The sequence below is a fragment of the Poecilia reticulata genome, linkage group LG5 (genome assembly GCF_000633615.1).
Source record: "Poecilia reticulata strain Guanapo linkage group LG5, Guppy_female_1.0+MT, whole genome shotgun sequence".
NCBI classification, from domain to species: domain Eukaryota; kingdom Metazoa; phylum Chordata; class Actinopteri; order Cyprinodontiformes; family Poeciliidae; genus Poecilia; species Poecilia reticulata.
In genome coordinates, this window is record NC_024335.1 from 17,999,741 (window position 1) to 18,027,415 (window position 27,675).

The 27,675-nt window shown below is 39.3% G+C and overlaps 2 protein-coding genes across 2 annotated transcripts; both read left to right on the top strand.

The window, feature by feature from the left end:
* Nucleotides 1-1,983: 1,983 nt before the first annotated feature.
* LOC103464991 (globoside alpha-1,3-N-acetylgalactosaminyltransferase 1-like) lies at nt 1,984-6,650 on the top strand. Its single transcript, XM_008409462.2, has 3 exons — nt 1,984-2,262; nt 4,029-4,091; nt 4,393-6,650. The coding sequence occupies exons 1-3, from the start codon at nt 2,214-2,216 to the stop codon at nt 5,349-5,351; spliced, it is 1,071 nt and encodes a 356-aa protein (XP_008407684.1). The 5' UTR covers nt 1,984-2,213; the 3' UTR covers nt 5,352-6,650.
* A 4,196-nt stretch (nt 6,651-10,846) lies between these two features.
* ell2 (elongation factor for RNA polymerase II 2) lies at nt 10,847-26,780 on the top strand. Its single transcript, XM_008409463.2, has 12 exons — nt 10,847-11,070; nt 15,181-15,228; nt 15,722-15,843; nt 15,963-16,126; nt 18,723-18,982; nt 19,375-19,499; nt 20,083-20,155; nt 20,243-20,891; nt 23,155-23,218; nt 23,467-23,638; nt 23,886-23,930; nt 25,604-26,780. Exons 1-12 carry the CDS (start codon nt 10,897-10,899, stop codon nt 25,718-25,720), a joined length of 2,013 nt encoding a protein of 670 aa, XP_008407685.1. The 5' UTR covers nt 10,847-10,896; the 3' UTR covers nt 25,721-26,780.
* Nucleotides 26,781-27,675: the final 895 nt, after the last annotated feature.

The window sequence follows — 27,675 nt, forward strand, 5'->3', positions numbered from 1 at the left end:
TTCCAGCATATGTACCAGCAGAAAAAAAAACAAGAAAAAAAGGAAGAAAAAACTTCGCCTGGCCCAAACCTCTGTAGATTAGGGGCTGAATTCTGCAGCATCAAAGCACATTCATGTTTGAACGCCTTAATTTCTGCTATGATTACTGCTGTGCACATTTAATCTCCGTTTAATGTCGATCAGTTTTGCTGGATTTAGACTTTAGTGTTTGTGACATGAATCCTTCTGGAAGCCGTAGTGGGGAGTCTCTGCTCTCCGCCTCGGAGTCGCCGCCTCAGCAAAGTGACCCGTTTGGATAAAAAAAAGCTTTTCACGCTCCAACTTACCTTCCCTTCAGAGCAGCCCGTGCTGCTTTCTTAATCACTTCTGTTGACGGATTCTTCAGTCAAACGTCGTTTACACAAATTAATGTTATGTTGCCATTTCTGTATGGATGTGTAAAAAAAAAGATCTGAAATTTATCGAATAAACTGCAAAGTGACACCTGGAGTCTGAAGTGATTTTGTCGGGATGCAGAGAGTTTTTTTTTTGTTTAGGGTCTATTACCTGTGACTATCTATTACCACAGTAAAAACCTTGTGAGCTTTTCTGTGAGTGGAAATGTCAATAAGCACAGAAAACATGAGTTCTGGTAAGGTAAGGTAAGGTAAGGTAAATTGATTTATATAGCAAATTTTCAGCAACAAGGCAATTAATTCAAAGTGCTTATTATGTTCTGATTATTTGTGATTGTGGCAATTACCTGTTTTCTTTCCTCCATCTTTTCATTATTTTTGAGTCCATCATTTTTAGTTTCCTTCCAGAAGTTTTTCACAGTAGCTTCCTTGAATTTTGTCCCGTTTTCCTGACAGAGCTGCTGTAACTGAGTCTGGTTTGAATGGCAGCCTCGTTCCCACGCAGCTCACCTCTGCTGACAAGCTTTCTATACACGTACATCGCACCATTTCCTCCTGCAGTGAAAACAACCACACAACAGCAAGCGTCTTTACATTTCCTTTGACTATAATACTGGTCAATCACTTTGATTAGGCCACACGACATGTCGTCAAAATGCAAACTTCTGCTCTTGAAAAATTTCCACATTTCACATCAGAACAGGTTCATCTCTCTGACTGTTCATGCAGCTTTTAGAAGTGTAGATCAATCAATCAACGTTTAAGCAACAAGGCAATTCAAAGTGCTTTACATCATAGAAACACAAAAATAAAAAAAATTATAAAATAATCAAAATAACATACAGTAACCAATCGAGAAAACATTACATTGCATTTTGTCAACACTCATTTAATATGTTGGTCAATGTTTCATTTACTGTCCAAAAGCGACTCTAACCAGGCAGGGTTTTTAGCCTTGATTTAAAGGAACTCATGTTTCAGCTGTTTTGCAGTTTTCTTCAGTTTCAGATTTGTGGTGCGTAGAAGCTGAATGCTGCTTGTCTATGTTTGGTTCTGGTTTCTGTTCTGCAGGACAAGCCAGAACAAGAAAACCTGACACCTTTCCAAAAGAAAGACCCCAAAAGGCTGACTATGTAGAGAGACAAAGCTCCATATTTTTACAGTGAATCGGTGATATCATATTTGCTATGCCATCTGCTGGTCTGATGCTGCTCAAAGAAATATTTGTCCTCTCATGTTTTCCATGCAGTCGTGTGTCTATTTCCAACTAAATACCTCCACCTTGTGGACAAAACAAATCCAACATCAGTACTAAGTTTAACTGTAAATAAAGCAAGTAAAACCCAGACATTTAGTGACTCTCTACTCTGAACTTCTGCTCCCCAGTGTGGGAAGGAAGCTAAATTGTTTATCTCTGCTGTTTCTTGATTGTGTGTACATTTTCAGCAGTTGCACTTCCCTGGTTTTGTTTCCCTCAACTCCTCCCCACACATCTGGCTGTCTGGATTTTGCTCCGAGAGTCAAAGCTGCAGAAAAAAATGCAACAAAAAAAATGTTAAGAGGAATGTGAGAGGGTGGGGGGGGGGAGAGCTGCTGGAAAGAAGATTCAGTACGTGAAGCAAGAGGAGAGGAAAATAATCTGAAAGCCATGAGGTGGAGAGAGAATCTGAAGCTTTGGAAAACCAGTGGCCAAATACCGTGGTTTTAATGGCAAACGTTCAGGAAGAGGCTGGCTGAGCTACCCAGAGAAACACACACAATAGGCAAAAATAGTTTCCTGCACTGTTAGATTAGATTAGGTTTTGAGAGTTTAAACCAATGACCGATAGCAGTATGGCACTATTCCTGTTCTGCAAGTCTCCTGCAGGTTAGTACTCTCTCCAGCAGCAATGCGCAGCCTCTTTCTTTGGTCATTTTTTGTTGTTGTTGATGTTGTTGTTCTCCTAATTCGTTTATCATTGGCAGCTGCGTATGTGTGTCGCATGTGGGTCAAAGTTGCTTTTGCTCAGAATGATGCAGCTGAAATTCAAACTATTTCCAGAAATTTGTCAAGTAAAACGAAAAGAAAACCTACGGGACTCGCATGCCGTCAAAGATGTTTGACATCTGTCTCATTTGTTTTCTATTTTTTGCCTAAAGTATCATATGAGGTCTTGCAGATTACAGGCTTTTATTCATCTAAATGTCATCCTTTATATTCTTGTTTTACTTCCTCCAACTCAAAACAGACAACCACAGCAGAAAAACTTTAGGTTTCAAACTGCAGCAAAAAAACAGCGGTGCGATAAAGTAGTTGCCTTCTTACAGATTTCTTTTCTTCTATGCTTTTATTTGACCACACTTAAGCACTTTAGAGCATGAAACAAATCTGAATATCAGACAAAAATCACATTATGAAATACAAAAAACTAAAAGGTTTTTAATGATTTAATTAATTAAATGGGGAAAAAAGCAACTTATTTGGTTGTGTGGAAAAGAAAGTTCCCTATTAACCCATAACCACAGCTGATTAACATAGGATTAAAAACAATACTTATTATGTAAAATCAACTTCTTGAGCTTTACATCATGTTCTAATGTTATTCCATCACCAAAAACATACCTAGTATGTTGCTTTGATTCTTTCATGCATGTTTGAGAAATCCTTTAATCTCCCGTGGCAAACATTCATGATGCCTAAACGTTTGTTCTCTCCAAGCATCGCTTATTTCCACAAAGCTCTGCCGTGCAGCAACTCGTCCCCATTCAACTCCTACAGTCTAGCAGCAGCAGCAGCAATTATCAAACATGGTGGAACTGAACACCTGCTGAGCTCATCAAACTAACTACTCTGCAGTCCAACTCTCATAATAATGGTTGTAGGCAGCATAATGGAGGAGGATTGTTGTGATGACGTGTTGAAAGAGGAACATCAGAAGGAACAGGAGCTTCTTAAAGACATAGAGGCTAATATCAAGATGTCAAATTGATTTTGAGTTATGTTTGATAAATTCAGGATTTCCATAGCAACTGAAGGTAACATAGTCACTTGATTGTGCTATAAGATGACACTAAGTGCCTGGAAAATACCGACCCTGTAAACAGAACCTGAAGTTGATTAAAATATCTAAAAAGAAACCCCCAAAAAACATCCTGTCCTAATTTTGAGAAATTCAAGAGCAGATCAGAAAGAAAGTCTACAGAAATCTTGAAGGAGAAGGTCAGGCCATGAGTTTGTGGTTTTAAACTCAACCATCTTTAGGTAGCAAGTCCACCTCTGGATGGATCAAAATAAATGTACCTTTAGGAGTGGCCTCATCCAAGTCTGACGTTGAAATAAATTCAGATGCTGTAGCTTGACCTTAAACAGGCTGTTCATGTTTAAAACCCCTCAGTGTGAGTGAATTAATCCAATCCTGCAAAGAGGAGGGGAACAACGATGTCAAAGGCTTGTGCAGATTAAAACTGCTTCTCTATGTTTTCCCGGGTTATCTTTGTCTTCATTTTAAAGTGTTGGTTGAACCGAACCATTTAAGTTGCATGAAAACAGCAAACACGGAAGAAATCTCAAAGAGGATAAAAAAAACAAACATCATTGCGTTAGAGTGGATGAGAAGTTGTTTCACTGCACACTGTGTGTTTGTCGTCATGCAGGTCCAGTCAGAATGAACAGAATACAGCTCATCCTGTGCTGTTTTCTACTGTCTCTTATCATATGTAAGTATGCAGAGCAATATGTTCTATCACTTTGTATCAGGACAATGCATGCACACAGAAAAACAGACCTACTTTGACCTTAGACGAGTTGTGGGCCAACCAAATAGTTATAACTGTTGCTTCCGATCATTTTTTTATAAAGGTAATTTCTGTATTTTTTCTACATTTCCAGCAGAGTTTTAAACCTATCTGTCTCAGTGTTGACTTTAGGTATCAGTTAAATATTAATAGGCGTGATTACTTTCCATATCCAAGTAAAGTATGTTTTTTGTTCTTAAATAACAACTTCTTGTCTCTCCAGACTTCTTTAATGGACGTAAAGCTGCTGCCAGTTTGGAGTCAGCCCATCCCTTGTCTCAGGTGTTGGGAATGAAGGATGGAATGATACTGAAAGACATGTCTTCAATGAAGACAGTGGACTCAAAAACTCCACAGGAGACATCCTGGGGAGCCCCTATGGTTTGGGGTGACAGCCACAACTCAGTGTGGCGCAGGGCGAAACTCTCAGAACGAGGAATTCGCGTAGGCCTGTTGGCCCTTGTGGTCGGAACTTACGCCCGGTTTGTCCGTCATTTCCTCTACTCAGCCGAAAACCATTTCCTCCCTGGTCAGATGGTCACGTATTACATTCTTACAGACAACCCCCGCACTCTGGATCCTCCGGTCGAGCTGGGCCCTGGACGGCAGATGAAGGTGCTTCCGGCTGCGGAGCTGCCTGGCTGGCACAAGTTGGCTTACCGTCGCATGGTGCTGTTCGCCGAAGCCCTCTGGGACTCCATTGGCAAAGAGGTCGACTACATCTTCTGCGCTGACGTTGACCAGGAGTTTGTGGGCCCAGTGGGGGAAGAAATCCTTGGGGATCTGGTGGCTACGCTACACCCAGAGTTCTTTGAAATGCCACGAAGCAATTTCCCTTACGAAGACCAAGAAGAGTCATCCGCTTGCGTGGAGGAGGACGAGGGAGACTACTATTACACATCAGAGTTTTATGGCGGGGTGGTTTCTCAGATGCGCAGGCTTGCACGGGAGTGTTCTTTGCTTATACTTCAGGACGAGGCGAACAAAGTGATGGCCAAAGGACTGGAAGAAAGCTACTTAAACCGCTACCTGATCGACCACAGACCCACATGTGTGCTCTCGCCAGAGTACAGCTGGTGGGATTCGCCCCTTACCGCCCATGTGCCTAAAAAGAGACTGGTCTCATTGGGAAGGCAGTGTGAGGCTTATGATATAGAGAAGAGAGAGCTACACAGGTGCTGAATTTTTAAGAAAGGAAGGATAAGAGAGTTCTGCAATTTGCACTCATTTATGTATGCAGTGGTGTGCAAAGTATTCATGCCCTTTCCATGTTTTCAATCAAAACAAACCCCAGTGTGTTTTATTGATCCCCATGGGGGAATTGAGAAGAGGTTTGATCTGAACCATCATCCATCATCTTTGACAAGCTACCCTTTCTCTCATAAAGAAAAGCATCCCCACACCATAATTCTGCCTTCACCATGTTTCAGTGGTGCGTCCAAGCTGAACTCCAATGTTAGTTATCCATTACACATGGTGTTTTGCACCCTTTTCCAGGTAACTTATCCCGGCACAGTTGGCGACAAACTGCAAATGGGATTACTTCAGCACTCGAGACTTCCTCTTGCCTCTCTTCCACGAAGGAGTAGATAACTAACAGTTGTCCTGTCAACAGACACTCCTGCCTAAGCTGTTAATCTGCACAGTCTCCACGGCTGCTTCTCCTATTGATGCTGTGTCAGGCATATCAGCTAGAAATCTCCTAAACTTTATCACTGACCTGTCTTTTGTTTTCCTTGGTCTTCATGATGCTATTTACTCACTGATTTACCACCAAGGTCTCCACCAAACAGCTGGACTCATACTGAAATTAGATTACGCTACATTTGTGGTTGTAATGTGCTAAAATGTGAAGAACGAGGAAAGAAAACATCAGTACTTTTGCAAGGCACTGTATCTCATGCCATTTCATGAAGGTGGAATACATGGCGTCTCACAAGACAACTGATAAAAATCATAGTAATGAGAATGCAAATATTAATAAAATCTCCATAAAAGATTCTGATTTTTTTTTATGGTCTGTTTTGTGAGATAATAAATGGCGCAAGCAATCGTGCTCAAGCTAGCTGCACAACCTGCACTGAATTAAAGGTCCATTGGTGTCAACAGCGCTTTTGCATGCACACTTTCTCTTCCCCCAGCAGACAAAGAGAAGCTGACCTGTCTCTGTAAACAAAGCACTGTCCTCTCCATTAATGTCAGCCTCAGAGATACTGCTCCAGTGGCTTTGTGGTCGGCAGTGATAAGAGGCAACAGTAAGTGCACACTTTCCCCACAGTGGCCAATCATTAACTGAAAGAGCCGCTGTCCCAAGGTCTTTAAAGACCAGGTGGGTGAAAATAGACTCAGATTGGGAGTTGTTTTTCCATGTTTTCCACGTGGAAAGAATTTGGGGTTTTGACAAGAATCTATGCAACATGTACAGAATATTATGTATATCATCTTTTTTATATGCACATATAAAAGCTGTACTTGACTAACTAGGTTGTGTGTGTGCTGTTGTCTTCCTCCATCCCTCTCGCCCGCAAACACAAACATGCTCCCACGTTCACACATAGACCTTGCTGTCTTGTGTGCAGTGTGTGTGTTTTCTTTTATTGGGTGGGTTAAACAGGAGCAGATGTTTTCTTCTCACTGCCAACAGAATCTGTCCTCAAGGGCCAGATCGCCACGTGGAGTGGAGTGGAGTGGAGTGGAGTGGAGTGGGAGGTGAACTTCAAACAGCTCTGTGCTTCACATGGAAAAGTCGTCTTTTTCAAAGTTTTTGGATTTGACCAAGCAATGAATAAAAGCTCTCTGGACGGTCAACGTCAATTTTATATTTCTCACATAGCAAGTGGTGCTTTCATTAATTTTTTTTAATCATCTGGTTTTCATTAATGTGATTGTTATTAAACTGGAATATTTTTCTGGCCTTTTAATGTTATGCTATTTTTAATCCAGTGAAGATTATTGTATTATTTTCTTTAGCAAAGTTTTATCTTGGAGGTGGGGGCTTTTTGTCGAAGAGAAATCCTTTTCTTTCACTGTAACTTTGTTTCTCCCTGGTATTATGTTTCTGATGTACCTCACAGGTGCATCACATGATGCATTTAAAATTTGCATGTATAATTTTGAAAGGAACTTCACTATAAAATTAAATTAAATTAAATTAAAAAATTGTGGAGTCGTATTCTAAATTAAGCATATTTTTGTTTGTTCATCAATTTTGCTGAATAATTGTCATTATCATTGTCTGTATACATACCATGTTTTCAATCTATGACTGAATAATTAGATAAACCCAGTACAACAGAGTTGTACCGCAGAAGGTCCTGGTAATGAAACATCTTATAAACTTCTAAATGCAAACAGCTTTTTTTTTTTAAAAGGTTTTCTTATTGATTTACAACGGTTAGTTGCTTGCCATAAGCGATGAATGACTCCTTTTATCTCCTTGTTAACTTATGTTTTATCATTTGCACAGTTTTACTGTTACAAATAACTTTGACATTTAACTCACTGGAATACTTTAACTCTACATGTTCAGTGTAGTCGACGTTCCCTGCTGAGTTTAAAGATTTATTGGTTCAGTCCTTTTTATGTGTTTTACTGGTAGTAAAATAACAGATTACTGACATCAGCATAACCCAGAGCAGAAAACAGCAAACTGAGCACATGTAGGTGAGAGGACATTTTTTGTGAAAATTTCTGCCAATCATTGTGGCACAGAATGAGAATCTAATGTGGAAAAAATGGTAAAAAATAAAAATAAAAATAGAAAGGGACAGAAAAATAATCCAGAGAGTGTAAAATTTTGTTGTGCACCACTTATAAATATTATATACTTGCCACTTGATGGTTCGTGAGATTTTTCCATCTCCATGTTTCACAAATGGTATGAAGTCTTAAAATCCTATGCTTGGTTTACACCAAACATGCCCAAATAATTCAATGTTAGACTTATTTGTTGCTAGAACATAACTCCAGAATTCCAGATCTTTGTATGATTTAAGGAGCTTCTTTCAGCCTCTTGCTTCCAGAGTGGACCTGCTAGGATGACCAGACCTACACATGTCAGCAGCTGTTCTGGATGCTCCTCATTTGTACAAAAAATTAAAAAAAAAGTTGTTTCTGAAACCTAAAGTAAATGTCTCAGGTCTAACCACACTAGACCTCCTTCAAAATGCTGAATAACGATGTTTTCATCACGTGAACCCGATGCGACCCAGTGGTGTGACTTCATCTGTTTCAACGGGGAAATAAAAGTTGGTTATCCTAATTTATTCCTCGAGAAAAATTTTAAATTAAATTCCATAAAAAGTTTTTATAAAGTCTATTTTCCAGTTTGAATTCATTTATTTGGGTTTTATCACTTGAATTTTGTAATATTAATAAAATTGCTAATAGGTATTCACACATCCAAAACTTTCCCGCATAGATTGTGCTGAATGAAGCTGAAAAATAATATTTTGTTCTTTATTTCAAGTACTTTAATGACATTGGTTTGCTAAGAATCCTTTAATGTTTACACTGACGATGATGACTCCGTTATGAAAAGGTTTTAGTGAGGGTTGGTAATTCGTTGTATAGTTTACTTTAACCTAGACAGACTTATGTAAAGGAGACATCCAAACAGTCCCTTCTTGTGTTGCCCTTTTGAACTAGAAACAGAGCTGAATAAATTTAATCTCATGCTAAAACATGAATAGTCGATTAGATCTAAACATGGAGCCCCCCCAAAAATGAAGTATTTTACATTGACTCTAGTTGAAAAAAGTAATCAAAGAAAACACTGACGACATGGTAAAGCAGCAGGCAATTTGTTTAGCCACATGGTTAAACAGTATTGTCTTCTAGAAATAGTTTCAAGCATTTAGTCTTTAAAGTTTAACTGGAAACAAAGAGTGTAATTTTAAGGTGCTCTTTAAGCTTCTATCAGGTGACACCTTCTGGGCCTTTAGTAAACACAAGACTTCTAAAATTAACGGGTCATATACACCTCAAAGGCCTTACTTAACTGCTGGCACAGCAGGCAATCTGTCAGACGAACTGGAACGGTTGACTGGGTTCTGAAATCTGCGTGGATTCAAAGAAAGGAAGGCTGCAATGCAAACCAAAACCGTCAGAGGCTGTCTAGTTTCTCTGACTCAGTTGAAGTTAGACACGTTAACGGATTACAAAAACGAACAAAGGAAAATCCTGATTTGTCACAGCTAAGATATTTTTAAACATGTGAGCATTTTGCATCGGTGTGTGTAATTGGCTGACTAGTCAGGGGGATGGGTGGGGTGAAGAGCCACGGTAATCTGCTGGATTCACACAAGCCTTTCCCCACCCTGCCCATGGCTATGCCGTTAATCACCATGTCAAGGGGACTGACACTGCTAGATAGTCCAGTTGACGAGGAAAACACATATTGTTAAAAAAAAACTAAAAAAAAAAACTAGGAAAAGCGGAGGACAAGGGTGTGGTTGTGAAAGTTAAAATTGTTTATGCTTTCTTTTCAATTCTACACTGAACGGTAGTGTGAGGTAAATCATTTGAAACATGGGAGGAATTAGTTTTAAGGGTATTTTAAGTGTCCATAAGCACAATTTATTATAAGCTCAATTAAAAAAAAGAATATTTTACACAAAAATGCCACACTTGACACAAGGAATAAAACATTTGTAACCCATGTATTCGTCTGTGCATAATGGATCTTGATGTGTTACTTACTTACAGTCTCCAACTCAGAAGTCTTAAATAGATTATGCTTGAGAATGATCTAAAGGCAGCCCCTGTTCCTAGTGCAAGCTTTTTCCCCCCACATTTTTTCCTTCCACTCAACTTTCGATGACTAGAAAATAATATTGCGTTTCATTTCACAATGTTAACATTTACTCTGAAAACTATTCCAATTAAAAAACCCAATGATATTTTCAAAATTATTTACCATGTCACTGTATTAAAAGTAATACCAACTAATGCAATTTTCTGCATTTTTGGTATTTTGAACACTAGCAACATCTTCGCTGAAGTTTGGAATACGCTGTGGACCAAAAAGAAGTCATGAGATTTATTTGTCAAAAGTACAAGTAAATATTTTTACTTTCATAAACTATAAACTATTATATGGTTTCTATTAGTACACAAGGCAGCCATGTTGGACTTTGAGGTTTGTGGTAAACCTATGATTTTACCATTTAGAATTTCCGCTTTATTGGACCTTTCTGCTAATTTCTTCTTCCTGGTTTTCATAATCTCACACAACCAAAAAAAGTACAAAAGTTGAAAAAAAAAGTTTGCTTGTAACATTGGTCAAAGACTTCTATTTGTTTGGTGGTACTTGGAAATACAAAAATTGATTACCGGCATCAAAATGTATGCCAAACCGTGTGTGAAATAGATAAATTACTGTCCCAGAAACTGACTCTGACATTTTCAGAAGGTTATAATTAGTTCCACCATGTCAGCATAACTCAGAAGTGGGTCTGTGTGTACAGAGAAAGAGGAACTAGAAGCTAGAAGTGTTCAAATAAAGGTTTAAAAAAGACTAAGCTGAGCCTTTAAATATAGCCCCTCAAAAAAGTACATTTGAACTAAAATGTTTAATTAAAACAGTGCTTTCTTTATTCTCTGTAAAACACTTTAGGTTAGGTCAGTTTAGAAAGAGAAAAATTAAGACCAATCCAACTTCAGCCCTGTGGCCAGCAGTGTAATCCCTCCCAGGAGCAGAGTGCGCTCAGGGAGCCTGGGCTGCTAAATGCTCCGGCTTCAGAGGGACGATGGTGGAGGGCTGGTAAAGATGGCGGCTCTCTCCGAGGATGGGAGGTACGGATTAAATTGTGGCCAACAGGGCGCCGAAAGAGTATCCGTACTACACGTCAAGTTGACCGAGACGGCGCTGAGAGCGATAGAAAACTACCAAAGTAGTTCGGTGAGTTGAAGAAGACATTAATTCCTGTAAATATGGCAGCTGGCTGTCTCTAGCTGACGCCGCTTCTCCCAACTGCCACGCACAGCTAAAGCTAGGAGGTTAGCTAAACTGTTGACAGGGCGACTTTCTGCTTCTGTTTTTGATTAAATTAGTTTTGTGTCAGCCGCTTTATGGGCTGATATTAATTAGAGAAGGCCACAGCTTGTGTTCTGGCCAGGTTTTAGGAGGTGACACACATTTAAAAAACTATAAATTCTCTTTGTTAACTTATTGACAGTCTGATTAGCGTTAGCTCTGCTTCAGTCAGAATCCCCCTTCGCTGGTCAACCTAGTCCTTTTTTCCTCTCCTCAACCGACCTAACGTGCTTACCCAATTAGGAAATGGTTTCAATATCGTACGTTATCAACATTTGAGTTTTTATTTTTTTTTATTTTTGAACTCTAAACAAGCATATTGGCAAACTTTAACTTTAATACCTGTAAATTGTAACTATATCACCACCAATAATATGTATTAGTATATACTAAAAAACTCAAATTGAACTTAGTTTAGCTTTGCAGGCTTTTAAAACACGTAGGTGTTTGGTCAAGTTACCATATGGTTTCAACTGGCTGGAAAACCCAACACCGCAGTCTGCTAGGGATATGCACGTTCTGCTAGAGCCACCTTTTTATAGCTCTTTAACCTATTATACAATGTGGCAATCAAATAACATTAATTGTTCCTGGTGAATGGTGTACAAGCTATTTTAATAGGTCAATGTTTTTATATGTTTATCTTACAGACCCTGTCATAGGAGACAACAGTTAATACGTGACTCCAGTCGTGTTTGCAGTTGTAGAAAATCATATGACTAATAATGGCTGCTTATTTTAATAAGCATATATTTTATATACAACTGATATGAGCATATTTGCTATTTCACCACAAGTAGACAATTTACACTGGGATCTGAGTAAATGCAGCACATTATATATAACTTTTGTAATCTTTAAGTGTTCAGGTGATGTAAGCATGTTGAGATTACCGCAGGTAGACTCACCTGAAGAAACCTCTGCGGACTTGAGTTGCAGATGCCTGCAGCCAATTTATCTGACCTTAACTTCTGTCAATCTGCCAACAACTAAAGAGTTACATAATGTCAGGACTCTGGTTCCTTTCACGCTGATAAACTACAGCTTGGAGCAGGGCGTTAGTGTTCAGAAATCTTTTGTTGTGTTTTGTTTTTGAGAGATGTGACGATCAGTCTTTTCCCGGTTGTCAAATTGTTTTTTTCTCTTTCCTTTCCTAATAATAATTTTAAAAAATAATAGGAAAAGAAAACATGGTGCAGGTGTTCAAAATTGTAGTGTTGAATCTGCCCTGAAATGAAGAAATTATTAAGAATTACTCCTACTAAAGCAATCATACATTCCAAAAAAAAAATTATTGAAACTTCATTTGAGTGACTAGTCAGACATTTGCCTTTACAAAAGGAGGATTATACCACCATGCACATACATCTGCTTTAAATGCCAGCATATTAAAACACTTTGGTATTAACAAATTTAAATGTTCTCGAGCAAACAGTTAATACAGACATGGTGAAAGTTCAGTTTTCATTTAATAGCTCAGTTTTTGTCTTTTCTTTGATGTTTGTCTGCTGACTTTTGGCAAAATTAAAGGAGAAAAAAATGTTTTTTTTTGTTTTTTCCATGATGTCTTATGCAGAATTATTCCACATCAGCAATTAAACTCGGTAAAGCTCAATATTTTTTCTTTCATTAACTTAGATTATAAATGTTAGGACGACCAAATTATCACAAAGTCAAAAATTCTTTTGTAAGAGTCCATTGGTTGTGTTAGTGGGTTCAGTCTGCTGAAGGGAAGCCTGCCATCTCTTGCTGACTGAGCAGCCCAAAACTGCCTGCTTTTTGTTTCTCTCCCTCCCAGTAATGTGTGCTGTTGTTGAACCAGTCATCGAACTATGGAAGCCGGCTATCTTTGTCGTTCTGTGGCGACGTGAAATGTGATCAGAACTGTGTGAGCGAGTGGGGGAGGGAGTCTGTGGCTTGGACAAGCTTAGCCTTCACAACTGTGACACAATTCTCTCAATCTTAAAGTATTTTAGCGAAACTATGGTCCTTCCTTCACCGTGTAAGTTTAAAAGCACGTGTCAAGTTTACCATCGAAGGGAGGTAGCTGGATTAAGAAAAAAAAAAAACTTCTTTCCTCTCCGGCTAGTTGATTGCAATGTTTAACGACTCTAGCCAAGTATTTTGTGTGTGTGTGTGTGTGCTAAGGCTTTGTGAAGAAACTGAGTTTTGTGCTTTCCTGTCCTAACCTATTATCTGCTGCAGCCACTGCAGATTTGTGGCTACCAGCTTTATTTAACCTAGACACTGACACACATGCATACCTGCCATACAATCTTACAGCTCTAAAACACTACAGGTTTACTTCACATTTTATTATCAAAGTGGTACATCAAGAGAACTCTTAAAACATCACCTTTAACTTCATTTATCCTGCCCCTTTTTATGTGAAAAGGAGTGTGTAGCTGTTTGTGTCTGAAATGTTTCCATGTTTACTTCCTGCTTAATAAAACATTTTCCTCCTCCATAACTTTACCCTAATAATGCTTCAGTTTCTGTATTTGAAGAAATGGGTCAAGATTTCAGAAGTTAAATTTTGTTAAAATGCAATAAGTAGCTAATATCTTGCCTCCAGTGGATTATTGCCCTTTTACAACTGTTTAGTCCACTTTAAATGGGCCAGCGTTCATGTTATTCAGGTTGTCTGCTTAGGTTGATCAGGTGTGAAAGCTCATTATACTCTGGTCTGTCTGGAAACATGGGTGTCAGTTCAGTTGCAAATGAACCCTGGTGGAGGTTACCTGATGGACGTTTACACACCTACGGTTGGTTTACTTTGGTCCACATCTTCTTTATGAGTTTGACGGATTGCATTTGGAGCCACTTCCTCCAAACGGTCAGTATATGGATGTACACCCATTTCTGCGATTTCTGTGTTCACATCTCCTCAAACAAACTAGACCAAGACTGGAAAGTAAGCAGTGTGGAAACTACCTTTATATGGCCACGTAAAACTGATTGTCCAGCGAACCAAAGAGAGGAAATGAGACGTGATTTATAGGAATATGTTATTTGAAAACGCCTAAATCCTTGTATTTCTTGGTATAACTGCAGCTGCATTCATGGTACTGCTGCATTTACTCCAACACTTGGATGAACCCGCTGGACAGCTCTCTGCTTTTTGTGATGGCGTCCCGAACAAGCAACTGTTGTAACTGAATGTTGTCAAGGCGGTTGGGTTTGCTTTCTGAGTGTAACAGGAAAGTGAACAAAACTACATAAAGATAAATTTCTCTTGAGATTGGAGTCTTTTAAGGCGGCTTTGGGATTAGACGTTTAGATTAGACATTAGCTTCAGCCTATGTAACCACCTAATCTGAAATGATACTAAATTAAGACAACATAATGTCCTCTAGATAAAATATAAAATATTCTGAACATGTTCAATTCCTCTGGATCATCTGGATGGCTCATTCGTATTTGTCTGTAGAACAATTATATGTGTTCTTTAGAAGTTAAAATGCAATAAGCAGCTAATATCTTGCCTCCAGTGGCAATGTTTTTAGTTCTCTACCACCAGGGAGAGAACTAAAAACGTTGGACACTCCTGCCATGCTGCATTTTAGGTTCAGATGAATCATTTAAATACATTTTATTTTCCTGGCTGATCTCCATTTCTGGATTTCTTTTTGGTCCGACGTTATTTTTTCTAGCACTTGAGACAAAAAAATGTGCAGCATGTATTTGTTTTTGCTTGATGCTTTTGTAGACTAAAGGTCAGTTTTGATACCCTTACCGAATAGAAGATGAATACAAATAAAAGCAAGATTTTTCTTCATTTGACCTGCTGATTACCAATCATACGCAACCCTGAGAATCAACCTGATTTTAATTTTTTGTTGAATTTTGATGGCTTAAATTTAATGTGGATTTTTTTGTTGTTGTTGATGAACACTTAAATATGTTGTTGATTACCTTCCCTCTTTGTCAGTAATTGTGAACAGATTTAACCGTGTTCTTTCCTTCCTTTTTCAGAATATACCATCTTCAAGGCCAACAGTACAATTCAAGGGACTTCAAGGGGTAATTTTTATTTTACTTACATAGTTTGTATTAAAATAACCTCATAGTGTGAGGTTTAATCTTTCACACCATGGTTTGGTAAAAGTGTGTTTTTTTTCTGCTATGTCTTTAAAGAAAACATCCATTTCTATCAAACAGGGCATTATCAGACTTCAAAAGAGTTGTAAACAATCTGCTGACTTTTCTTTGGGGACCAGTGTGTGTTGGGACAGTGAAACATAAAACGAGCTGCACTGGGGGACACCAGGTCCTGTACTTGTGAACGCAGCACTACTTAAATATGGATGTCTTGAACGACGATAAAAACCATTGACCTATCCCAGTGTGTTTTAGTCAAAAAGAGAAACTCATCATTAGTCTCTTTTATTATCTGTGAAAATATCTCTCACTTACAAACTAGTACATTAAACCTGGGTCACCATTCAGTTTCACTAATTTAAAGTCTCATAGTTAGGCATTTTTTTAATTTTATTTTTGTACTTTTATTTTACAGCACATTAAAATTCCCAGGACTGAATCCTCCGACACCTTCCACAACTTTGATTTCTACCTGTCCAATGTGGGCAAGGACAACCCTCAGGGAAGCTTTGAGTGCATCCACCAGTATGTGTCCAGGTAATGGTAATCGCTGTTCAGCTGAATCAACTATTGCTGTCTTACTACACGTTGCTGGAAGGTAATCCCTCTCTGCCTCGCATTTCTCTCTCTCTCTCGCGCTGCATCTTTGTCTCCAGCTCAGGGGCCTCACACCTGGCATTGTTGGCGACCGTTCAGGACAAGGTCACAGTGTGCGCCACCAATGACTCCTACCAGGTGACCCGGGAACGTATGACCCAGGCCGTGGAGGACACGCGTGAACGGGGGACCAAAGTCATCAAGCCTGGGGGGCAATACCGAGGTAAGACCCTCAGCCCCGCTTTGTTTATCTGCCACTGTGAAGTCTTTTATTTTCAGTTTTTTATCATTTGTTTTGACCTGGTCTCTGGCACTTTGTTTCAATTTGAACAGAAATTGAATTCAATTAATAGTGTCCCTCTATTTTTGATGTAGTTTATTATAACCTTTTTATTATGTAGTTATGTCTTAATGCGTACAATATGAACAAAAAAGTGAAGTTACATTTTGAAGACGAGTAAAATTATACCTTCTAAAACTCTAGTTGTCTTTATTTTTAACCAGAACAAACAATGATTTGGTGTTTCTCCCATTGAAGGTCTTTACTAAATAATATTCTTTGCATTAGTTGCAAAGAATATTATTCTTTGCAATTTTAGCAAAGGTTTGCTAAAGTTCTTGAATTTTAGCAAACTTTTCCATTTTTGGACCTCATAGCTGGCGTGCCAAATTATTGCCCATAAAGATTAGGCATTACAGTCAGTACTATTATAAAAAAGAGTCAAACTTGAAATTTAGATATATTTTTTTGTAATTTTTTTTTAATTTTCAGTTCATCAAACAAATTTTAATAGACTTCTGTAGTTTGAAAATTCACACTGTATCTTTCAACTACTTTGCTGTTGTAAAAAACTCACACAGTTTGCTTAATCATGAATAAGCTGTAATTAACCACGCTTTGAGGAAAACTGACTTTGTTTTACAACACGTAGGACTTGATAACTTACTGCAGAATCAGTCACTCAAACATCTGACAATGTGATGTAGGCAAAAAGATCCCAGAAAGCAATATAAACAAAGAAACTCAAAAACAGCTGAAAAGCAAAACGAATCACATCGGTCACTCTGGAAAATTTACCAAGCCGTTTCCAAGGTTTGAGAGCCATTATCCACAGAATGAAAAATTATGAAACACTGACGAACCTTCACAGGAGAGGGCAGTCTACCAATATTACTCCCGAGAGTGCTTCGACCCATCAGCGATGTCATAAAATAACCCAGAATATCTAAAGCCTCCCTTGCCTCAGTGAAGGTCAGTGTTCGTCATCTAACAGTTGGAAACAAGCTGGCATAAATGGCATCTGTCAGAAAGTTCCAAGTCGAGGCCAATTGCTGTCCAAAAAGGGCAAAAAGGCCCGATGACGCGGGCCTTATGTTATGCAACAGGTCAGCTTGCTAAAGCACATCAGTGACTGTAACCAAAAAAAAAAAAATCAAAAATAAGGGTTGTAGATTAAAATAAGACCCTCAGGCCGAACTTTAAAACATCTTTATGCTCGAAACCCCCCAATGTGGCTCAATTTACACAATAAAAAAAAACAATGATGAGACAAAATTCCTCAGTAATGTGAAAGACTAATTGCCAGTTATTGCAAATGTTTGATGGCAGTTTTGGCTGCCAAGGTTTGCACAACCACTTAGTAGCTTTATGAGGCAATAACTTTTTCTCAAAGAACAACGCTGGCTTGGAGAGATTATTCCTTTTTAATGCCTCCATTTTAAAAAAAAATATTCAGGTTAAATGTCTTTAATTACATAAAAATAAAATTGTGAGCTATATTTTACCGTACTCTATGTTGGCCGTAAAGTTCTTCTCTGCATAGACAGACTAAAGTGGAGTTAATTAATCTCATTTCAAAATGAGGTGAAAAAAATGTATCCTTTATTTTTGTGCCCAACACTTGTAGCAGATATAGATCCAAGGATTATGCAGGTGTTGCAGAAGAATTTAAAACGTGAACTTTTTAAGGTACTTTTTTTTTTATCTGTATAATATGACCTCTGTCCTCTGTGACATAAATGCAGGAATCTATTTGCATAAACAACTTTAGACAGAAACTGATTCAGACAGAAACTGGGAAACGAGAGGAGCTGCATAGGAAAGCGGTGGGTCTGAAACCTGTCGCAGCTGGTTAACTGTCAGCACCTTTTCTACGCAAAAGCTGTTTTAAGCCATTTGTTTAATCCAAAACTACTACTTATCTTTAGTAATCTGGTTCTTTTGAGAAATAGCCATATTATTATTATTATTATTATTATGATTTTTATTATCAATTCTTGGCGTTTCTGTGTGAAAATGATTTAAACCTTTTAGATAAAGTACAGATCATCTTGCGTTGCATCTTGCCTGGAAAAAAACTGGTTTCCTTTCTCTTCTCCGTCACTAACCTTAATCTCTTAAAGAGCTTTAGAATTTCATAACAAGTGTTAGGAAGCATGAGAACTTGCCTGTAAAACACATGGCCCAGAAATACAACAGTCGTCTAAACGGCTAACGAGGAATACACGTGTTATGTGTCCTCAAAATATCAAAGTTAGTGTTCACCTGTCCGTTCTAGCTTTATTTACATCGATGATATACTAGGTCATTCTTTGCTTCTGCCTAATTTGTCCATTAATAGCATAAGTATTATTCTAAGAAATGCAGAGTTCAATTTGATGGCCATTTCTCCAAAGGTAGATATTTTTAATGGCGAGTTGTGGGTTGTACCTTTTAGATCTGTGCTGTTTTTTCACATACATGCATAAACCCATACGACATGCAGTTCAAACTCCCTGTGGAGAAAATGTTCAACTCTGTTTTTACGTTCTGTGTTTAGGAAAGCAGGTGCACACTCGTAAGCCAGCACTGTCGGCACCGGATGTAGTCCCAGAGCGCAAACGCTCCACGCCTATCAACCCAGCCAACACTATACGCAAGTGCCTTTCCAACAACCCTGTATCTCAGAGGCCCCTCCGGGACCGCATCATCCACCTGCTGGCGCTCAAGTCCTACAAGAAGCTGGAAGTGCTGGGCCGTCTGCAGCGGGACGGTATCAACCAGAAGGACCGAAACTCACTGGGGACCACCTTGCAACAAGTAATCAGACATTTTGTTTACTTAAATTTTTGATTATTTGCAGCAATTAAAGTTTGATGCGGCCCAAGTTGCATTGTAGGCAACACCGAAACTCCAGTGCAGCTAATTTCGAGATACAGAGCCTGCTGCGCAACTTTCATAAGGCCCCTGAGTCGGCATTAATCCCAGAGATCCTCTTTGCTCTTGTTCAACATATGATTAAAGTTTCCACATTTGCCCGAGGAAGTTCTGAAAAAAGAAAAAGTCTCCATTGATTAGAAACCAATCGCTAAATTGTTGCACGTCATTTGCATGCACAGGTGGCCCGTGCAGGAAATTCGGAAGCTAAGAAAAGTTCTCATGCTGCTGAAGTTTGAACTTTGGAACTCGCTCACTGTGTCTTCGTTCAACAGGTGGCAAACCTGAATCCCAAAGATAACACTTACTCGCTGAAGGAGTTTATATATCGCGACGTGCAGCGGGACTGGCCTGGCTATTCTGAGGATGAGAAGATCCAAGCTGACCGGATTCTAGCCCGGTACTGGAATAAACTGTTATCCTTTTGCCTCTCTTGTTTTTTAAAAAGACTTTCTAAGTCTATTTTTGAACAAGAGAAGAATCACAGGGCCGCAGAGCCTCACGTGTTATTAAAGCATGCATTCTGCAGGTGATGCATAACATGACTCAAGCAGAGACTTACAAAGGCTTATTGGTAAGAGTCAGAGAAGTAAACACGGTTGACTTGAGCTTCACAATATGCACGGTGTGCAACACTAAAACTATTTATTACAATTTGATTTGTTGTTTTTGTATAACCTTTTATTGGAGTTAAGTTGATAAATTATAACAAGATCATTGAAAGTTGAATCTTTCATATTTTTTTTAAACCTTCAATAAGTGTATCTTCTCAAAGATTTTCATTGTCTTACCAGCCCACTTTGCATGAAATTCAGACTCGGGTCCCAGTTTAAAAAGCCTAAAAAGTAAATAAAATGTAGATTATATGGATATACAGAGAGTGTGTGTGTATGAATATATGTCAGGTGTAGGAAATATTTTTTTCCCTTGTTCTTGTATAATGATATTTGCTCCACACTGATGTATTTCTTTGTTCTTAATAGCAAATTGGGTCTCCCTACTGAGAGAGTCTCATCAAACAGTTCGCCTAAAGACGGTTTCCCTTCATCCCCGCAGGTATGGAAAAAAAAAAAGAAAAACACACAGACACTCACACAAGAGGATATAAATTTTAATTAAATTTTTTTTCTTGTGCTCTCGCAGAAACGCCAGGCAGACTTCGACTTCATCGACCCTCTGGCTCCCAAGAAAGCCCGCATCTCTCACCTGAGCAGCCGAGGGCCCGCTGCCTCGTCCTCCGACCGCCGCGAGGACGAGAGCAGCCCCCGCTCCAAACACTCGTCCCTGCCCCCCAGCGTGACCTCAGGGCCTCCCACCCATCTCCCCATACCTTCCCACCCGCCGGCGCATCAGCAGCTCAGCCCAGCCTCCAACTCCAACTCCCCCAGCACCCCGGAGGGCTGCGGCACTCAGGACCTGCCCATGGACCAGAGCTCTTCCTGCAGAGACCCCTCGCCGAGCCCCTTCTCCCGCTCCCTGCAGGAGCGCTGTCCACACCCGGCCCCCAGAGCAGCCGCCTCTCCCAGCCCGCCCCCCTGCACCTCTCTCATAGTAACCTCCACTGTTGTCACCAGCCCTCCTTTGTCTAGCAGTACAAGTAAGAAATTCAAGAAGAAATCCAAGAAGCACAAAGACAAGGACCGTGAGTGGGCCAAAGGGAAACAAACGGAAAGAGCCTGCAGCAGCAGTTCTCCTGTTGCGGTGGCAGAGGAGAGTCACACGGTGAGAAAGAGGCGCAGCGCTGAGGAAGTCATCGAGGAAGCTGTTGAGAAAAATCCTTACAAAGATCAAGGTATGACAGTAGACGCATTGTTTCCATAGCTTAGCCACTGACTACAAATTTAATATACTGAGTAATAAGTGATTCATACCTAGACCAGTTCCAGCAAGTCCAGTTGGCCATCAGGTTTGACTTTAAGAATCTTTGACACTGTTGTCAGATTCACTTGGAAACACTTTCGCTAACAGCAGGAGTTTCTTTATTGTCGCTTCACACCGTCTCACTTTGCTTCACTCCGACTCAGGTGGAGCACATCCAAAAAGCCAGTTCATCCACATGAATGATTATGTCTGACTAAACTTAGACTTGGGAAATATATTATACTTTTGAGAGCTGTATAGTGTTATTCTGGACCGATCAGGATTTTCTTATTTTGGTGCATTATAATAACAATTAACAGCATTGAAAGTTTTTTTTTTTTTTCTGGTCTTCCTGTCATTAGAGCTCCGTAGTAATTAGTATTACCAACAGTCGCCACATTAGGAGAAGCAGTTACTGTAAAACAGGATGTTACTAATGTTGAGCAAAAACATTGCCAAGTGGGCTTTCTTTCCTATCAGATATCTGTGACCATTGTTAGCTGGCCCTACTGAAACAGCAGTCTGTCCATCTTCCTTACAGAATGATGATCCTTACTTGAGTCAGATTCCTACAGGCTGCCAGCAATCCAAGTCAAAATCCAGCTTGTTACGTGGCAGAGATCAAAAACTACACATGATAAAACAGAGCAGCCTCACTAAAATATGTTCAGCTTTCTTATTTTCTCTTGGTCTTTATTGTTCTTGCACAGCTATGTCAAAGGAAATTTATATTCGTTTTAAAATAGCTAATTAAAATGTTGAAAATAACTGAGATTTCTTCTCTCTTCAATGACAACCTTAAGGAAGAGAGTTGATGTTGCTGCTTCTTGGTGGGGTTTCACTGATGAAAGATTTTTGTGTTTCCATTCAGTCGATTAGGAGCCAAGGTGAAAATTCATCAAGGTTTTAGGTCATCTCTGGTTTTAGTCTTTTAGCAAAAGTAAAATGTTTGTACATGTAATGACTGTCATTTAGATTTATTGTGTTAGTTTTTAATAGCTGTGTAGTCCACGTAACATTTTTTCCAAATTATTCTACTAAACTAAATCTAGAAAAGTATAATCCTCTAAATTTCTTTGGATTTACAAAACAACCTTTTTTAAACTAACTAACTAAAGAACTTAATTTAGGAAAGTCCTAAACACCATTTAGACAATCCCGTCTGTTTTAAAGGGTCCTGGTTTTAGATTATCATCCACCAGTAGTAGATTTAAAATTTGAGCTTTAAACCCCGGTCAGAGACTGGACAAGCTTCAAATTAGCTTGTGGTCTAAATATCTCTACTAAATACATTGTTTTTATGTCTTGTTCCAGATTTTTAAAGTTAATTACATCTTTTTTCCCCCCCAAAATTAAAAAAAGAAATATACTAATGGGAGTTTTTCCTCATTAATATTTTTATCTGAAAGCACTGACTTTTATCTAAAACCTCACTATTGGGTGGTTTTGACCATAGAAGAAGAATCTGCCATGAACAGGAATTGCACAGGAAGTCTGAACTTAATTCACTATTCACTAAAAAATTCACTTAAAAATCCATAAATGCCATAATCATTAGAGAAACCCTCTTCCGCCCTCTATGGGCTAATTTGGAGTATTGTACAGCCCAAAATGAAGAAGATTCTTATGGCCCCCTCTTGATTTCTGTTGTTTTACTCTCTTCAATTGTTATAAGGCAATTCAAAAGAATTAAAAAAAATTTTTTTTTAAATTGCACTTTAAAAAAAAAAAAAGTAATTTGGTGTATAAGTCACTCGTTAGTATGTGACTTACTAGATGTATACTGAAACCTGATTCTGGTCAGCAAACTTTTTTGAGGAAATATTTCTAGTTTTTATTATGTTGATGCTATTAAAATCCAACACTGTTCTGATGTTTAGTTTCACAGGACGTGTTCAGAAATAATGAGCTAAAAGTCAAAAAGGCTGGTGGTAAGACTCGGTTCTCTCTGCCAATTCACCTCCATAATTTTGCCATCCACATTTTTCATTTTTTCATTATGGTTTGGATATTAGCCTTTTTTAAGTTTGGCACTTTGGACCATATTAGTGATATTTTGTGATGATGAATTCAGGTATTGATATTGCATGCATCTGTGCCACCCGGTTTGTTTCAGTTGCTTAGTGAGCATTTGTCATGTTGGATGGGCTTCCAGGTCAGTATTGACTTTTCTTTCTCCCTTCTTGTCTTTTCAGTCAAAGAGAAGCCAGTCCACTCCTCTGAATCTTCTTCCAAAACTGATATGCCCGACTATGTAGTGTGAGTTTTAATTTTCAATTTCTGAGATGTAAAGAAAACAACTTTACTTGAAGAGGATGCAGAAATGTCATAGAGCACTGTTCTGTGTCCTTCAGAGCTTTTTTTTTTTTCTTTTTTTTTTTTTTACTGCTCTGTCAGATTATAGAGAAGCTCATCAGGTGCAAAGCTTCCTGGGTGACTCTGTAAAAATGATAACTGCTTGGAAAGGTGGACTGACGGACGGTTTTCTGCTGACCGCACATTCACAGGAAGTACGCGCCGCTGGCGTCTCTCAACCAGAGACAAAGCTACAAAAACGACTTCAACGCAGAATACGACGAGTACCGTCAGCTGCACGCCCGCGTGGAGGGCATCACCAGGCGCTTCACTCAGCTCGACGCTCAGTGTAGGAAGCTGGTTCCCGGCACCAAGGAGCACCAGGTCGGGCTGGAGCACTGCCTCCGTCTTTGAGCAATGACAGCACGTCATATTTACTAATGAGCCCAAGATGTATAATGTAGAGAAAGTTTCATACAACTTGTTGTCTGATAGTGAGGATTTGGATTGGTCAGTAAACTCATTCAGTTTAGGCAAAGAAATGATCCTGTTTTTTAATGCTTATTTTTACTTAAGCATTTGTTGATGTAGCTTAAAGGTTTTTCTGACATGAAATCTTTTTTCTTAACAGAAAGTGCAAGAAGAAGTCTTGAAAGAGTACAAAAAGATGAAACAAGTAAGTAGTTCAACTGGCTACTGTAATATTGCCTTTGCTTTTCTGACTCTGACAGGCAGCGTGTTCTTTGATGTTGACCATTTGCCTTAATCCATTTTTATTCTAGTGATCGTCTATATTACTGTAGATCTAAACACCAAGCCTTTATCAGCACGGTGCATTCCCTGATAGCTACAATCCTATCACGTTTCGATGCATCCCTCTTCTAACAGCACACGAATGGCTCATCAGCAAGCCTCTGCAGAGCTGAATAACATGCTGATGAGGGAATTCAGGCTCTTCATTCAGATGTTTTAGAGAAGAGATGCATCTAAACATTACAGCAGAGTAGTTCTGGAGAACTAAACTTGGGCAACTATGCTAAAAAACTAAAAAACAAAACAAAAATAAACATCTCTCCTGAAATGTCTTCAACCCCTGGATCTGTACCTCTTAGATGAAGTTATATTAAGGCGCTGGAATGAAGTAGTCAAAGTTCAGACATAAAGTAGGAATCTGCAACAAGATTTTAAATTAATCTAATCTGACAGAGATTGATCTATTTTGCAAAGACGTGTGTAAACTGAGTCTGTCAGAGTCTCCTAATAGAGACGCTTCAGTGGCAGCAAAACGTGGTTCTGCAAGGCTCATTCACTCATGGCTCATTTATTCACATGTATTCCGCATTTTACGATCTTCGTTTGTAGAAAGGTTTAAAAAGCAGAAACAAGTATCTCTACCAGTACTTTGTGTTGGTTGGTCACACAGAATGCATACAAGTTTGGTGTGAATATTTTTGCAAGGCATTGCAGGATTTGCTGGATTTTTGACTCAACTTATTTAATAGTGATGTCAGAAGGATGTGTTCAACCTTTGAACCTTTGTCCTCAAAGTGGGTCCTCGAGGGCCGGCATCCTGCATGTTTTAGTTCTCTCCCTGGTTTAACGCACCTGGATCAAATGACGGCTCATTAAAGGCCTCAGAAGAACATTGACATGCTGAGAAGGTTGTTGCTACCACCAGGGAGAGAACTAAAACATGCAGGATGCCGGCCCTCGAGGACCGGCTTCAGGCACCACCCCTGCTTTAATAGAATGCCGTTTTAAACCCAGCAGGTAAAATTAGCTTTTAACCAGTGTTTTACATTGATTTCAAATAGAAATGGACAATATGGCTGAGGAACATGTCACAAATATAAGCGTTTTATATCACAGTATCAATAGTTTTTGATTTTTTTGTCTTTAAATATCTAAAATTGCTGGTGATGTGACCTTATTCAGTTTTCCCTCCACAATGTGTTTTTATTTTTAAGCAGAACACACCTGAAACTGCTGCTGCTGCGCAGGTTACTCGGCAGGTTGTTGCTAGGTAACCAAAGAGTGAGTCAGTCGATGCCATCACCCTAGCTTAGCTGGCTATGAGGTTGAGCAGCTAATGTCTTTCCGTTGTCTACGTCCCCCAAAATGCTGTGCGGTTCTCGATCTGAGTTCAATGAAATTATTGAATATTCTACTCAGACGTGTTATGTATTGATATTGAACATGTCTAGTGAGGTACAGATTGATTTTTCCAGCCCTAATTTCAGACGAGTTAAACATTACTTGGCCTCGGGCTGCCCAAGTCTGAGCTGCAGCACATGCGGCCTTACAGGGACGAACGTCGAGTCTGACCTTATGGATTTGCGTTTCTTACAGCACAACCCCAACTACCATGAAGAGAAACAGCGCTGTGAATACCTGCACAACAAGCTGGCCCACATCAAGCGACTAATAGCTGATTTTGACCAGCGCAGAGCCCAGGCCTGGTGCTGAGAAGCCAGCACCGATCAGTATTGTGAACGGAGTGTCAAACCAGGGTGGGAGTGACCAAACCCGCTCTTATTTATTTAACGCCTCTTCATTTCCTGCCCCTACATCCTTCTCTCTTCCTATTCTTTTCATCCTTCATTCCCTCCCTCTTTTCTTTGATTCCACAGGCTCACTAATAGCCTGCAATATTGAAAATCTTTTTTCTCCTCCCTGTGATGAATTTGCTCCTGTGGAATTGATGCCACTGGATCAGCAGAAAGGAGCAGCCTGCTTGTGTGAAATCTTCAGCTCTAACTTGTGAAGGACTCTCTTCAGACTAAAAGTATTTTTGAGCACCAGAGAGAAAATATTAACTTGTATTTAAGTAAAAAAAACAAAACAAAACAAAGAAAAAAGAGGGAGATCTATTTATTTTGAGACTCGTATTGAAAACAAGAGTTAGCAGATGATATATTAATTTTTTTTTCTTGAGCAATGCAAAAAAAAAAAAGGAAAAAAAGTGTATACCACAAGCCTTATGTGTTGAATTTGTGAAGCCATTTTTGCACGCAAGATCCATGCTTCTCATTTAGCTGAGTTTTTTTTTTTTTTACCTGCTGCCTCGTTTTCCGCTCCTCTCAAACAGAAACTGTACTGGAAAAACTGCTGCCGAAGCTGAGCGAAAAGGGAAGGAAACGAGGCAGCGGGAAGGAATCACATGAGCTTAATGAGAAGCAGCAAAACCTGTGCATGGATGGTAGATAATTGGTTGTGAAAGAGGGGAGAGGTTGGGGAAACCAAAGGCTTGTGATCCTGTGACACCTCTGGGTGGGAGGTAGGGGGGCAGTATTCTTTGCACCAAATAAAATTCACAATGCCTTACGGCGTTTACATTTGGGGAAAGTGGACTCGGGTCCACAGGCTATGCAAAGGAACTACAACTGCCTGAGAACGTGTTTGTGTGTGTGTGTGAATGAGTGTTTGATGATGATAGAAGGGATGCTGAGTCCAGAATGAGTGTATGAGCGTACAGTTGTGAATGACATGGAGAAAAAAAAGTTAGAAACGTGACACCCCCCCCCCCTAAAAAAAGAAGCTGCTATAGTCTGTTTACCAGCCGGTGCACTCAGGATCATCCCGGCCGGAGACTCAGTACCTGATCCTAGAAGAAGTGATGCAAAACATCCTTTTTTTCTTTTTTTTTTCTCCCCCCTTCAGCATTTCCTTTCTCAACCATGGAAGGGGTCGCCTCCACCCCGTATTTATCCAGCGGCAAACAGCGTATATTTCAGTTTTAGAAAGAAGCCACCTCATCCAACAGAGGACCTATCTGTTCTTTGGGGGCTCCTTGTATTTAATTGTTGGTTTAAAACAATTTCAGTTTTGTAAATTCCTCTGCATTGATGCAGGTTTTTTTTCATGGATTGAATGGCTGGCTTCTGGTCTTTTTTTTTTTTTTTTCTTTCAACAAGGGAAAAGAAATGTTTACAGACTTGTTGGAACGTTTGCCAAAGATGAAATGCCTTTCCGGTACCGCTTCCATGGAGTAAAAGTTCTGATAGGAGAACAAGTTAAGGACATATTAAGACAGCAGATTTACAGAATGAGCTGTCTGTTTAAAATAAAAATGTTCAGAAATGTGAAGAGGATCGGCCTCTTCATCAAATCCGATATTGGACTACTAAGAGTTTGTCTCGTAATTTCCACTGGATGATATAAATATTTCGGTTGTGGCATTCTTCCTTTAAGTCAGTCTCTGCAGCAGACTGGCTGTTTTGGTTTTCTGCCAGAATCAGTGAAAAAAAACAACTTTTAACTTGTTTCCCCTTTTCTGGTTATTTTTGACAGAAATATTAAAACCTGTATGTTTGGCTACATGTCACAACATTTCACAGATTTGGATCACATAAATTACATTTATTGAAAAAGGTGAATTCCTTGAGTTTATAGCATGCCTTTTTTTTTCTCCCCCCCCCCCC